General features: G+C 39.9%; 1 protein-coding gene across 1 annotated transcript in view; it reads left to right on the top strand.

The window, feature by feature from the left end:
* The first annotated feature begins 4,144 nt into the window (after window positions 1-4,144).
* LOC105455105 (agrin-like) overlaps window positions 4,145-14,891 on the top strand; it is a 143,309-nt gene continuing 132,562 nt past the window's right edge. The window contains exon 1 of the mRNA XM_011698162.1: window positions 4,145-4,154. Coding sequence (XP_011696464.1) covers window positions 4,145-4,154 — 10 coding nt within the window. The remainder of the gene's footprint in view (window positions 4,155-14,891) is intronic.

Here is a 14,891-nt window from a genome sequence, read left to right as displayed (position 1 = left end):
CAAGTTAGACTTCGTTAAAATTTCACGGTATGTCAGACCCGCGGCCCGCCTATAATACAACCCGGAACAACGCGGCGGAGAACGGAGGACGTGCGCGCGCGCACCACCGAGTACACAAGTCTTCCCTGAAAAATAGATGGGATTCAGAACAGGTCACGGACCATCGTCGCTCCTCGCGAAAGCCTTCTTTCCCCCCGAGAACACGTAAACGCGCTCTAGATGCAAGCCCAAGTAGCTGCGACTTCGATCGCGATTGTCCTTCTAATGCGATTTTCGAATCGTTGAAGTATTGTAGCCTGCGCTCGAAACTTTTTCCCACGCGTGTGTTTTGTCACATTTGCATCTGTTCGCAATTTTTGCGTATAAATAACGTGTAATATAAATAATTCATACCTTTTAATTTTCAGTATTTTTAATATGAATTTATTTTTTCGAACAAGAGTGAAAGAGGAGTGGTCACTTTGTCAGGATTAATGGTATATACAAAAAATAAAATAGTCTTTGATTTATTTACTTTACGCTGAAAAAAAAGATTAAACAATATATTATGTAATTTATACACGATAATACAATGGTGTGTAATAAGTAAATATAATATTCTGCTGGCATAGCGATGCAGTTGATTTATCAATATTAATGAAGCAAACGATCGTTAATTTAGTATTGTAATATAACTTTGTAGCATGAAATGCTACATGAATTTACTAAAAGGGACAGGAAAAAGATTGGAACAGGGGAATAACATTCTGATGCTGTAATGATATCAATTTATAAACATTAATGTAAGAATAATAAAAAGAAATTGAAAATTGCGAGCAGCAGGGACGGGAAGAGAAATGGGGGAGGAGTTATAATAGAGAAGCAGAAATCGTACGGTGTACGTGCAGGAGGTTGCGATGGTATCCTGGAACACAATAGGGTCCGTACATAATAAAGCACTTGGTTTTCGGTTCGGTCATGGCTTTAGGGGTGAGCGAAGGTGAACGAGACGCTTAATTACCCCGGCAAATTAAGTGGAAACAGCCTGATTAGTGGTTCCTGTCTAGCTGCTGATGGTATTCCCGGATTCGCAAGTGGTCGCGTTTCCCGTCCTTCCGTGTGCACGACCCTTTATAAATTCTGTGGCTGCGAGAGAAACGGTGGGGAAGATAGCGAGAGAATAGAAGAGAGAGAGAGAGAGAGAGAGAGGGAGGGGGGGGAGAAGGGGGAGAGAGAAAGGGGGATGAGGTACTACGACTACGGACGTACAATTTCGTGGCTGATGCACTTCTCTCGCGTATATATATCGCGATATGAATTCCAGCCCGATGCCTCGGCTCAATTTTGGCGAATCTTCTGTGCGAACGCGCGTATGCGCGCCCGTGCGTTTTGTTTGATCGTTTGACGTTCCGCGACGATTGCCATGCACGTGCCAATTAACAGACAGTTCTCGCAATCAGGTAATGGCCGAGGCTGTTTAACGTATTAACCGAGTATTTATACTATTTCGACGTTCATGCTATTGATATTCAAAGGTGATATCAAAGAAATAATATATATTTTCAATCTTAATTACATATCACATCACCTTAAATCTCACATTTGGAAGTTAGTAAAAAATAAGAAGAATATTCTGTATTCTAATGGCGGACGAGAAGTTAATTGAACTGTGCATTAAGCGACTCATCGCATACCATCGATCTTCACCAATCACTTTTATACGACTCATCTGATGTTCAAACACGTGCTCTGAACAATCGTTTCATCTACGACGAGATGTTTGTAAAATCCGCAAATTGGCGAAGTCGTTGTAAATTAATATGCCTCATTAATATTCCACGCTCTGTTAAGGCCGTCGTGTCGATTATTAGCGAGTTAGGTGTCCAATTGGTTATTCCAGAGTGGCGTAATTGCAGTATCCCGTCGACTGTCAGCCATTACATAATCCGCGGATGGGCACCCTAGACAGGCTAATTAATTAGGCGTCCCGCGTCCGGATTATAATTCTCAGCGGGCTGCTGGTCCGACCACGCGTTGACATTGACTACTTTTCTTGCCGCGTGCCGGGCCGAAAACATGCACGGCGCCGTTGATCCACCACTAACGCCGAGACATGACGACATACCAATACACAAGCTGCCTCTAAATTAATGGCCTGTCTTCAAACGGGAATCCTTTAATCAATTTAAAATCGACTCTCTTCCAGTGAGTGTTCGATTATAAATAAAAGGGAATCAGAAGATTGAAGGATAAAACGAAATCTAATTTAGAGTTTAACGAGAAGAAATTGAAAGTGATAAAAATTCTGTAAGAACTATCGAAGATGGATTAAAACTATTGTAATAGCAGCGAAAAGTATGATATGTAGTACACACGAAAAATAGCGACGCTCATAATTCAGGGAGAATCGAGCTTTTATTCACGAGCGACGCAGCCAAATTAAGTGCGCAGCTACTCTCGCGGGAGTTCCATTTCCTTAGGATGGATCAAAGCAAGAGGGGCTTGAAATATCGAAATAAATTGCTCCTTTTCTTCGTGAGGGGCCGCGCATCGTGCCGCGGAAACATTTTTCTCGTCGGAAATAAAGCGAGCCAAAAGTTCACGGTGTTGTGACGTTTCTTGTTTCCCGGGGCTTCTCGGCCGTGATTGGAAAGCTTTCATCGTTCTCGTTTCTTACCGCTTTTTCTACCGCTCTTATTATACCTTCGCGTGCATTTCAGATACGACGAGCGGGATGAGAAACGACATAATCTTCCTCCGGGAGATAATCTACTTCACAACACTCGAAAGTTTTAAATAACGCATACGGAGTAGGTCTGTCGCGTGCTTTCAATGATCTTCACGGATTAAATATGTGTATTTGCATACATATTTTCATAACTTTTAATTTGTTAAGTTATAAGTGACTTATGAAAGTTTTTTCTTTATTTAATACCGCGATAACAATGAAAGTTTAATAGAATACAATAAGCTTTTTATAAAATTTTTTTCTTTATAACTAGTCACGCAAACCAGTCTTTTTTTTCTTTTGCCGTCTGCCGAGAAATATTAAGAAATATACAGAAATAATTACCGGTGAATGTGAAATACATAGCACGCGGTTCAGCGACGGCTACGCGACGAGCAATTTGGGGGCGAAGAAAGTCACCCGACAATTAAACGTAAAGCCGCGTAGGCGGATTTAGCATTATAATTGCAGGGGATGAGAAGGTTGCGGTTAAATTGCTCGCACCCTCCACGCTAGGCTGCCAGCGTGTCACGCCGCGCCGTCATCGCCGTAAAACGCCAGGCTAGACGTACACGATCGACCTGAGCTGACCTACCCTAACCTACGGAGGCTTGACCCATAACCATCGCCGCGCCGCTTCGAGGGTGAGAAGCTCAATGACCGAATGGACCGCCAATGCTTGAAAGGCTTCCACGTGTCGATTCTCGCGGGCTCGTGATTTTTGCGCGATTCATCAGCTTAACCGCCCGCCGGGGAGGAGAAGGGAAAGAGGAAAGACTGTTTTAACTTCCCTATTCTCTTCCAAAGCGCGTTAACGCTTTAAGCTCGCTCATCGGTGGCGAACGCGGCATTTAAGCCCGCTCAATCTAGAGCTACTTTCGACGTGGAAAACGTTGTTTTCTTATTTGTCGCGCAACAACAACACTGTCAAAATTCGTCACCCGAAATTCTGCAGACGTTATGTACAAAACATACATTATTTCTGCCACCATTCATCGCTATTTAATGCGACTGTCAGTTCGATTGATTCTAATCGCAATTGAGAATCTTTTCGCTGTTCTATATAATAAGCTATCGGATCCTCGCGTTACAAATACATATTACAATCTCCTTCCTCCTGCTCGTTTGCATAACATTGCATAACGTTGCAGCAGGATTGGAAACAATAGGGGGCTAACCATGCGCGAGGTATCCCTTAACAATACAACCCGACTTACAGAACCGATCGAATTGGTAATTAGTCGCGCCGCCAAGTTCCTATAACGATCCTTCCGTATCGCGTAATACCGGATTGGACCGAGGCGTCGTCGTATCATATCATGACGTGTCACGTGGATAGCGACAGCCGGGTCAAACCAGACAACCTGGCGCACGTAGATTAGCGTCGTATAGCGTCACCGTTGCCGACTAATCCGGATGGGTATCCGATGCGCCCGAATGAGGGAGAGTAAGTGAGCAAGTGAAATCTATTACTGGATATCTATTACAAGACGCAAAATCGTTTCCCGTTCAAGCCTGTCGTGTATTGATTTTAAATTAGCCAAGAAATTTGCAGAAATTGTCAACTGGAATTTATTTTACGTTTAATTAACTACAAGTTCGTAAACAATAAACCGATAATGTTGTTAGATAACAGATTCATTTTTGCAACCAATTGGTAACTTTTCTTTACTGCTTTCCCCACTCTCTTCCCCTGCCGCTCGCCACTTTTCTTTTATCGCTTTAAAGTACACATTGTGTGAAAAAAAAGCGTAGTAGCGAAGGAACGCTGACGTTCAGATTTCTGATACGGCTGCCCCTCTTCTTACCGCGCTATCGTTAAATCTTTCCTACGTTTGAAATCCTCATTTATTCCCGTCAGCCATGTCGGCCATAAAACAGAAGATTTGTACTGCTACTCATAACACTGACATTAAACTCCGCCCAGTCGTGAATCGATATAACTTTATGATAGCGTGGACGAGAGGGTAATATCGTAGCATACATAAAATTACGTTCTTAGAAAGAAGCTAATCTGCCCATCGGTTCATACATTTTTAACGAGCTAAATAAATCTGTGGAGTCGTTAAGCATGCCTTTACTCCAACACTGTTTTAATCTTCTTCTAATCATTATCGATAAAAGTAATTATTAAACAGCTGACAGTTTATATAAGTTTCCGAATTGCAAGCGAGGAAAGTGAGAAATCAGGAATTTTATTTAATTTCGATAAAATCTGCTTTTTTTCACTCTATTATCGTTTATTGGCATTTTCTGAAAAGTTGGAATTTTTTTTCAATATTCATGTCGTGCCGAAAATAGTCCCATTTAAATGAAAACACAAAATACTGCGGAAATTTCGAGATGATATGAGTAACAGTGATAAACAGTGGGTCGTCAAATTCGAAAAAAAAAATCTCTTCTCAGTGGTGCAAATTTCCTCATCGCGGCGTTATTTGATCAATGAAATCGAGTTCTTTGAGATGGAAAGGTGAACGGCGAGAGGGTTCGGAGAAGATACTGAAATTAGGATCTGGGTTAGCGAAGGGCCGCGGGTTACTGTTGGCGAAGAGGGCGGGAAGTCAAGGAGGGATAATTAGTTGGTAAGCCTCCTCTATCGGGGGAAATAAAAGGGTATGGACCCACTCTCTCGCGCGTGATCGCTTATTTACTCTAGGGCTACCGCGAACCCTTCGTGACTGTATATATATTCAAACAACTTGAGCGTTCGACTGCCGTTAATTGGGTTATATTCTCCTCTCGTGCCCCCATCCCGGCAACCGCACACACTGCTCGTATCCGCTCCCAACCCGTTCTCCGTTCGGTGAGTTGACCGCGTAATTATATCTTCTTCACTTCGAATCACGGGGGGAGGATGACCGGCCGGAATGAATCGATTACGTTAACAAAGGTAGAGTAGAAATTATATAACCTATATATGCTTTGTAACATGGTTGGACTTGACGAACGCTCTTCTTAGAAGCTATCTAAGAAAGTTCTACAGCGACCCAACACAATAAGTAATAATGATTGCTCGACTTAATGAGCAAGTCGATCGAGAATTATTGCTTTCAATTGTAGAGTTATTTTCAAAATTGATCTTTGTATTATGTCTTTAAAGCTTATTTTTCATAGCTAGGATTTGTATCACTTTCAGTGTTCATATCCTTTTAATATTTTGAGCTATGATTTACAATGCATATAGCAATGTGCGACAATACAAGTTGCAAATTCATATGCTTGTGACATTTAATGATTCATGAATTTATGGCTCTCTCTGAATTTAATGAATTAAAATATAACGCTTTGTTATGAATAAATGCACACATTTGGATAGAAACGCTATCTGCGTTTCTAATTCGAAATATAGAAAAAGTTTCCGCAAATGAAGAGAAAATCAACCTCTCATGAAATGCATTAAATTAAGCAAGGCAATGAATAGGGCAAGTATATATAATTAACTTATCATAACTTGGCGTTATTTCATAATAATGACAATTGTTGTTGCATTATCGACAGTTGGAATGAACAGCGTCCAGAGTAGACTAATTAGTGGCGTGTACATAAATTATTCCGGCAATTATCAATTAATCGTTTGCATATAATGATGACAATTAATTAATTATTAATGATAGCAGATGGCTCGTTTCGTGGTAATTAAACGCTACGATACCTCGCGCATTTATTTACTTGCACACTTGTTTATTCGGCTATTCTGCGCTTTCCATTGATTTATGCGATCAATTAAATAGCTTTCGCTGATAAGTTCTCGATAAATAACGGGACAGAAAACAGCCATTATCTTATATTGTCGCTTATAAGTTTTCCGACGGTATTCCTCATTCATGTCCAAGCGATATTTTCTCCGTCCTCTATCAGGCGTTCTACTTACGAGAGAAGTGAGGAAAAATATCGGAAACACAGAAAATTCGTTTTGCGAGAGTAATTATCAAAATATAGATAGGAGCATAGTTTCGGCAAAAGAATGTATGATTAAATTTCACGACTCTAACATTAATTAAATGGCAAATACCGGCACTTTTACACAAGCACGCGAACTATTTTCGTAGTTTTAATTAGAAGTATAACTATAGATTTTTTTTACTAAAGGCGCATGGCTATAAGTTATGCTATAAAAAGGATTATAAACAATTCTGTTCAATAATAATACGGAAATATGGAATTTATATGATCAATGTAATATAAATACGCTTTTTTTTTTAATACGTTTAATACGTTTTGTTTTTTATTTTTTATGCATATATGATTACGCAACGCACACATTAATTCGTTAATTTAACGCATTAATCCAAGCCTGTGAACTATAACCAAGTATGTATGTACATTCGCTTGCTATTTTTAGGAAGTCTATATGATTACGTCATATTTGACTTTTCAATGATCGGATAATAATAATCTCAGAGATAACAAACCGGAAATTGAAGAAAGATATTCCTTATGGATTCAATTGGCATCTGCGTCCGCTCAGCTTAATTTTAAAATGTTGGCTTTCGTCAAAGTGCCATCAACAGAATTCATCTCGATTATTTGAAATTACCCGACGTGTCAGAGACATATTGCATATATATAAATACTCATTGCCTACGAATCTTTGTTCGCTCAAAGAGCTTACATAAAATGCTCGAGTTACGTCACGAAAGAAAGAAGCGCCTAATTGAGGGGCTAATTAAACGAGGTATGACGCCTCGCACTTTAGTACAGCAGACTATCAGCCCTTTCCCCGGCAGCTTCCAATTTCGTAACATCGGCCGCTCGCATCGGCAGCTCACCTGACGCATCCCGATATACCCGCGTCATGATGTCAAAATGTAATTTACAGCCGGCCCTTTACAAGCCACGGAGATGCCCGGCCCTTCGTCCCCGCTTACGAGGCAACTCCGCTTCGTTTGACAACGCGCCCCGCGAGAAGTCGGACACGAAATCGATAGACTCGCGCATTTATATCCCCCCCTCGATAACGCGCCAGCGTGACTGACCGTCCGTGCTTTTCACAGAAACCCCCCGAGCTTTTTGTTACTCGACACCGCTGGGGAGACTTGTTGACGGATTACACGCGAAAGGTATTAATAACGTTCGCCGACCGCGTCTCTCTCCCCCGTGGGGGGGAGGGGAGAACTTCCCGTGAACCCGTTTCGCATACGAAAGTCGGCAGAGGGAAGGGCCGCCTTTCTTTCCTCGGGTATGTCGACGACCGTCGTCCGCCTCTCGCTCCCTTCTCCCTCTGCCCCCTCCCCTCGTCCCTCCCCTTCGCCTAGCCGCTTTTCGGCTCCGTCGGAAAATCCGAGATTCCGAATTCGGACGGATGGGCGAGTCATCGTTTAAAATGAAATCGTTTCGAGAGAAATTCGCCGTATTATTCGATACGTCTCTCTCCCCTCTCTCGCTTTACATGCGACACGAGCTTTCAATATTTCGCGACGGCGGATATTTTATTGCGCATCGATGACGCCGGGTATTTGTTGGATATATTAAATGCGCCACCTGTAATATATGCGGGATGTCTCGAGAGTATGTCGCGGAGTATCTGAAAAGAACGAACTCCCTCGATATCGAGATGTTGAAATCGATGTCTGAATTATTAACAAAAAAAAAAATAGAGAAGTTCCGACGACGAGGTTTAATTGATTTGCAAATGCTGGCAATGATTGCGTGTGCATATATAGTCGTGAACGCTCTTATTCACTTGCGATCGTCCCTCGAAACGACAATCGAGCGTCGAAATCTCTGCTTAAAGGGTGCCTCCGGAAAGTATTCCTCGGTCGCGTTATCTCTTCTTTCCTTATCGCGATGCGACTACCCACTTCCGGGCAGGAATACACGAATATAACCAGACGGTTAAAGCGATCGTAAACGGTTGTGTTCGAGGTGGCCGTATCGTACAGATAATGGTCGAAGTTAAGGGCGTCGATTGCCGAATGAGCTCGTTTCCGCGGATATCTCCGGCCCATCTCGCAATTCTACACGTTGTTCTGGCGTTTGAGGGAACAAGACGGATGTTCTGTTCATCAACAAAAAATTTTTATTGAGAAAAATACATGTAGGAATAATTTTAATAAATAATTCGCAATAAACGATTTAAATATTTACATCATTTTCGTTTCTGTTGCATAAATTTTGCATTTTGTTAAAAAATTTATGGCAATTAATGTATCTGTTATAATAATACCATATTCTTTTTTTATATGATAAAATATTCTACAAGAATTTATTAGAAGAAAAGCGTTATCAAACTGTTTTAATTGCATTAAGGTTTATTTATAAGATTTATTTCGCATGAAAGATTGACATGCCGATTAAATGATAAATTTTCGACTCACAAAATAACTTTCCCTTGCCTTGCATAAACCATCGCGCGCCACGTATCCTCATATTAATTTGCACACAAAAGCGCAACGAGTAATGAGCAAATAATTATTGGCCTTTTCAATACTCGACGAGCTTTTATCTGCATTTCAGCCGCTTATGATGAAACTCGCAATTCCGCGAATAAAGTCCAGTGACGAATTCCGAATGGATGAATCGCTATCGCGAGCGAAATGCGCACCAGTTTTATCAACGGTTGCCACAATCTGGACAACATAACGCTACGTTTGATGTAACATTACTGTAAATAACACGTCACAATAAATGTCACAATTGCTTGCAGCTCGTAGCCATGAATTACGTATGACTGTACGATGATACAAAATTAAAGGAAGTGTGTTATTATCGTTACGTCAATAGACTGCGCGGCGTACAATGGCGTAATATATACGGTATAACATACATAGACAAACAGCGCGCGTATAATAGCGGATGATTATTGAAGTAATAATAGTTATCAAGATTTATAATTAAACAAAAGTTTTAATTGACTTTGAAATATTATCTTAATTAATAGAATATTATTTCAAAGTTAACCCGCGCGGATATTGTAACTGTCTCTTCTATGTTTTTTCTCTTAAAAAGAAACATCGAAGAATTGAAATTGAAAAAATATCAAGAAATCTATAAAAGATTTCTGGTAAATAACAATAACAATAATAGACAAATTTCTAACATAAATGAGGAACGAATAAATTCTTCTTTTAAATCTTTTTAAGCAATTCAGTCCTATAAAGGTTCATGTTCAAATATTATTTAAAAAACTGGATATTTTTTAATCTTAAAAGATTAAAATTAAATGTCTAGAAATTCTTGAAAATATTTACTTTAAATATCTGCTTTAGACATCTTATTATTTGCGACAAATTTCAAATAGAATTCTATTCGTAATTTTATCATATTTTTAAATGTATATTTTAATACACACACACACACACACACACACACACACACACACACACACACACACACACACACACACATATATATGTATATATATATTTAAAAATCTTAAATATTCAGAAAATCTCTCTTCAAGCTCACAGTAGATGATTTATATTTTACGTATATATATAACATATTTTTTAAACTTTTTCTTATTATATGACACACATGAAATTATAAATAAAGAATTCTGTTCTCTAAAGTCTAACGTAAAATATAAATCGCCTAATGTGCGCTTGAAGAGAGATTTTCTGGATATTTAAGATTTTCAAATTTATTTAAATAGTCAAGACTTTCAAGATTTTTAAGAATTTCCTATTTTGAATAATAATTGAAGCAATTCGAGGCTTTTGTTGTATATTTAAAATGATATATCTATCACTATCCAGCGCTGAAAGGAGCAGAAATCTGAGGCTTGCGGCCGGTCGGAGCCGATCGATATAAATAACACAGTGACAATGAACACCGCGATTTCTCGCGCAGATTAGGACGGAACAGGGCGGCTCGGAATCGCGGCGCGATGGGAGGGCTCCGAAGTGTTAGATGCGCCCGGGCTGTTGACCCTTACCACTGCGGATCCGACGGCGCGGCGCGGCGCGGCGCGGCGCGGCGGCTGGCTGACTATGGGTAACTACTTAACGCGCGCACCTGTTTACCGTAACGCGACGGGATGCTATTTCGCGCTCTACTGTTATAAACTGCGTGAAATACGGCGTGCGCCGGGGCGCGATTGCGTCGGTGTACGAGGTAAGAAAGGAGCTAAACCACGTTCCTTATACCGGGATATCTACGCTCAGAAGAAGCCAGATCTCGCGGCGGCGATAAGCTTGCGGGAATCGAGCGGCGGTCGAGCGAACCGAAGGGTTGCGCGAAAAATACGCGATGCATGAAAATATGGAGCTGAGAATATGAAGGAGGAAAATACGCTCTAGGGCTCTAGATTTACACGGAAGGTAAATTTTAATAGAGTTTAACATGCAGACTTCTCTCTCATCGCTGCTCGCGCGTTAATAATTTCTATAAATCTTTTTATCAGAATTTAGGTTAAATTCTTTTTAAAATAAAGTTCTTTTAATATGTGCATCGACAGAATATTCTCTTATATTATACATATATAGTTGATTCGATAATATATATTAACGATTTGATTACGGTAATTATCTGCTATCGCGAATTGAATTGCGTTATTAAAAGCAGTGTGGTTTGTGAAAATAAATTACGATACGAACGAGGTTGTTTTCAACTTTCCGTTAAATGTGTGCGGGTTTCACGCGCCACAAACGCCAAAAGAATACGCTGTGAAAAGCTTTAAAATAGTTCAGTATTTCCAATGCGAATACAGGTGCAGGTTAACATCTGATGGGCTAACCATTCTACCCCCATTCTGTTACTTCTAGACAAATATACGACAAAAGCATTGTCATGTCTTGTGCAGAACTCGTCTTCGCGCGTGTATTCTATTTAAGAAACTTCATGTCTCGGCGCGACGAACGAATTCGCTTGGCAGAGCGAGAACCCGCGCGAGCGCGGTTAATTAATCGCACCGCGAGAGCGGATCAGATTGGCGCGGACGACTCGCCCAACGAAATTAATCGTGGCGCCGATCCGATATAACACGACGCTGATAAGCCGAGCGACCCAATGCGGGATCGCGTCTCGGCGATAAGAGGACTCCCTTTACTTATACACGCGCGATTCACATTGTTGTGCCTGCAGGGACTCGGAGAACGCGGGCGTGAACAGCGCGGCGAGGGCGATTAATTAATTATACCGACGATCCGATCGCGCGGTAAACGAAGGCGAGGCATTAATCACGGGTCGCGGCCGGACGTCACGACGTCCGCAATGTGTTCATATCGCTAGCGCGATAGGGGAGAGGGACGGGAAACATTTCTCGGCCCATTCGCGGAAAAGAGTTCCATTCGCGCCGCAATTAAGGCCCGCCGTTCTCGCCTACCCCTGATCCGTCTTCGTCGTCCCCGCGGGACTGGCACAGCCGGGATTAATTACTCGCAACCGGCATTTTATCCCGGGAGGCGACGTGACGCGCGCGCCGACTTTCTTCTCACGCTCCGTCCATCTCCATCATTCCGCATTAAATGACTAGAAAAACAGAGATGTCTCGTTTGCGTTGTCGACGCGGGACGAGTGTATGGCGAGTACATTGCTTGAAAACGCGGCCAACATTATCTGCAGCATTTATTGCGAAACAAGATAAGTTACAATCAAAGATATCATTAAAGATTAAAGTATAATAAGAGAATTTAAACATCTAAGTTAATACCTATTTCAGACTTTAAATAAAATCCAAATATTTGAATAAGAAATTTCAAATTGAAGATTTATTTATATGCAATCTCCGCACGCTAAATAACTACGATATAATTCTTCCGATAATGTTAATACAGGCAATTTTGAAACGGAAGATTTATCATCTCGGTTTGATTTTCTTGAATTCTTTATTATTTTCCATGCTGAATAATTTGCACGTTTTAATATCGAGTTTTAAATCGTTGATACAAAATTGACGACTATAAAGAGACAAGATTAATGAATACGAAATATTCAAGAACTGCGGTGAACGTTTAGCTGAAAAGGACGTAAATATAATAACAGTGGAAACTAATATTAGTGATTAAGTAAATGTATATGGTACGAGAATGTTATATTCGCGCGCGTAATAATTATGCGCTACGAATATTATGTCGCACGGACATCTACATTTGCCCCTATTGTACTGACCTAAATATCTTTATAATATTTACCGTTTAAAATATCATTTATAAAATTGCAAATGTCACTTTGTGAAATTGCATTACGTCGCTTTCACGCGACATAATGAGACATGTTTTATAACCCGAGATAAAAAAAATGATCTAAAAATGAAAATTATTGTAAACAACGTTGATTTTATTTATCACTTAAAAATTGAAAAGTCATACAAATTGACATATACTCCGTAAATTTTTCTTCGTTTTCTATTTTCGACAGGTAGAACGTAGATATATGTATAGGTGTTTAAAATTCACATTTGAGACTGTAATCGGATCAAACTGATCCACGTTACACAAGCAGGTTTTATGACACGGTGTGTTTTTTACGCGCGGAATTTGTACGTATTTACTACCGATGTCTTTCCGAATGATTGAATTCCCGATAGAGCAATACGATAAATTACTCGTGATGGACACGAGAGTTTTTCGCATTACGACTAACGACAAATTGTCGCACGATGAATCATGCGCGGATCTATGTGCAGATTTACGCAACGTTGCACGGCGATTTTGGTTAAGCGAAACGATTTCTGGCGAAATTGGTTTACTTGCAAAACGAATCTGAATTTAAATTTTTGATATCTTACTTTCTTTTTTTTAGTGAGATACGTATATACTCATTCATATCTTATTTTATTAGAAAAATATATCTCGAGAAAAAAAACGAAGAGAGAGAGAGAGAGAGAGAAAAGTAGTGATGTGTTTGATGATTATTTAACATTTCATATTAAACATTAAATTAAATAATTGTTTTAAAATACAACAAAGATTGACTTTAAACTTTTACGGTTTATTTATATTTATTTATTTTGGGTTTAAATTTTCTCTATTGCCGCAAACGGCTTTCTCTGAAAACCGTAATTAGCCGTACCGCAGTAAAGCAAACATTGATTGCTGATCGTTTCTCGTTGTGGATAAATTTGTTGGAAAATTCTGCCTCAACGCAAGCCGTTTGTCGAACACGGATAAACATGCCGACCTAACAGTCGGGCACAATAAACTTTATTGACATACATCGTGTAGAGAAGGAAAAAAATAGAGATCCGTCCGCGACGTTTTTATGTAGATGAAATCGATTTGTAAAATGTTTAGTTGCTCACCAATATTCAAGCTTTCGAGCATAATAATATTTTTCTAAAAGAAATATCATAGCCAAGCGTCTACAATATGCTTAAATCTTTATCTAATATTTGATTTATTCATATATCTTTTTAGATAAAATATAGTGAATCAAGAAACGGATCAATCTGTTATACACCTGGCATACTGAAATAATCATTAATACTAATTAGAACTATTTATTGTCACATTTATGTTATGTTTAGATTGAAACAAATCCCTTTTCTTAAATGTAGCTTTAAAATTTTCGTGATACATGCGAAAATTCAATTCGCGCCATTCCACGCCGGAAATTTACAAAATTCGGTACTCGCGATGCAAACGGACCGGAAGATATTTTTATTGAAAATTCGCGCGAGAGAGCTAAACCCGTCCAAGTCACGGATAGCGGACCCGTCACATTTTCCACATTGCGGGAAAATAACCGTGTCCTGTGTCATATCCGGGCCCGCGCCCTTTTTGGTTTTGTTTATAGCACGCCAACCCTCACAAAGATCGTATAAATGGCTGTTGTCGCCGACCGCCAAAAATCACGTCGACGCTCCGCGAATGAACGGGATGGCTCTCGCTGTAAACAATAGTCGACGGAAGCGGCGGCGCCATCGGGCCGGATATAATTTCGTTCGAAACGCATCAAGAGTCAGTCGCGTTACACGGCGCGAACTGCGAAGCGCGCATCAATCCGCGCTCGCAACAAGCAGTTGTAAAATTGCAAAGTCAGTAAAGCTGAAAATTCCGTTCTATGATGTATTCATTAAAAACGACCCCGTGGATTCTTTCTCCATGAAAGAGAAAGCAAGAATTCGCTATTTTTCTAAGATAACGTAACGTTATCGATTCATTTGACAAATAAAATATATTTAATAAGTAGAGAAAAAAGAGCATATATGTATATATTTTCCTAGTATAAAATTCTTTGTCGAATTTAAAATCAAATATTCGCACAAAACTAATTAAACTTTTACGATTCTTCTTAGACGCTC

This window comes from Wasmannia auropunctata, unplaced genomic scaffold (genome assembly GCF_000956235.1).
Source record: "Wasmannia auropunctata unplaced genomic scaffold, wasmannia.A_1.0 LD335939.1, whole genome shotgun sequence".
In the NCBI taxonomy this organism is placed as follows: domain Eukaryota; kingdom Metazoa; phylum Arthropoda; class Insecta; order Hymenoptera; family Formicidae; genus Wasmannia; species Wasmannia auropunctata.
Note: the sequence above shows the minus strand (reverse complement) of the source record. Positions and strands in the feature narration are given on the sequence as shown.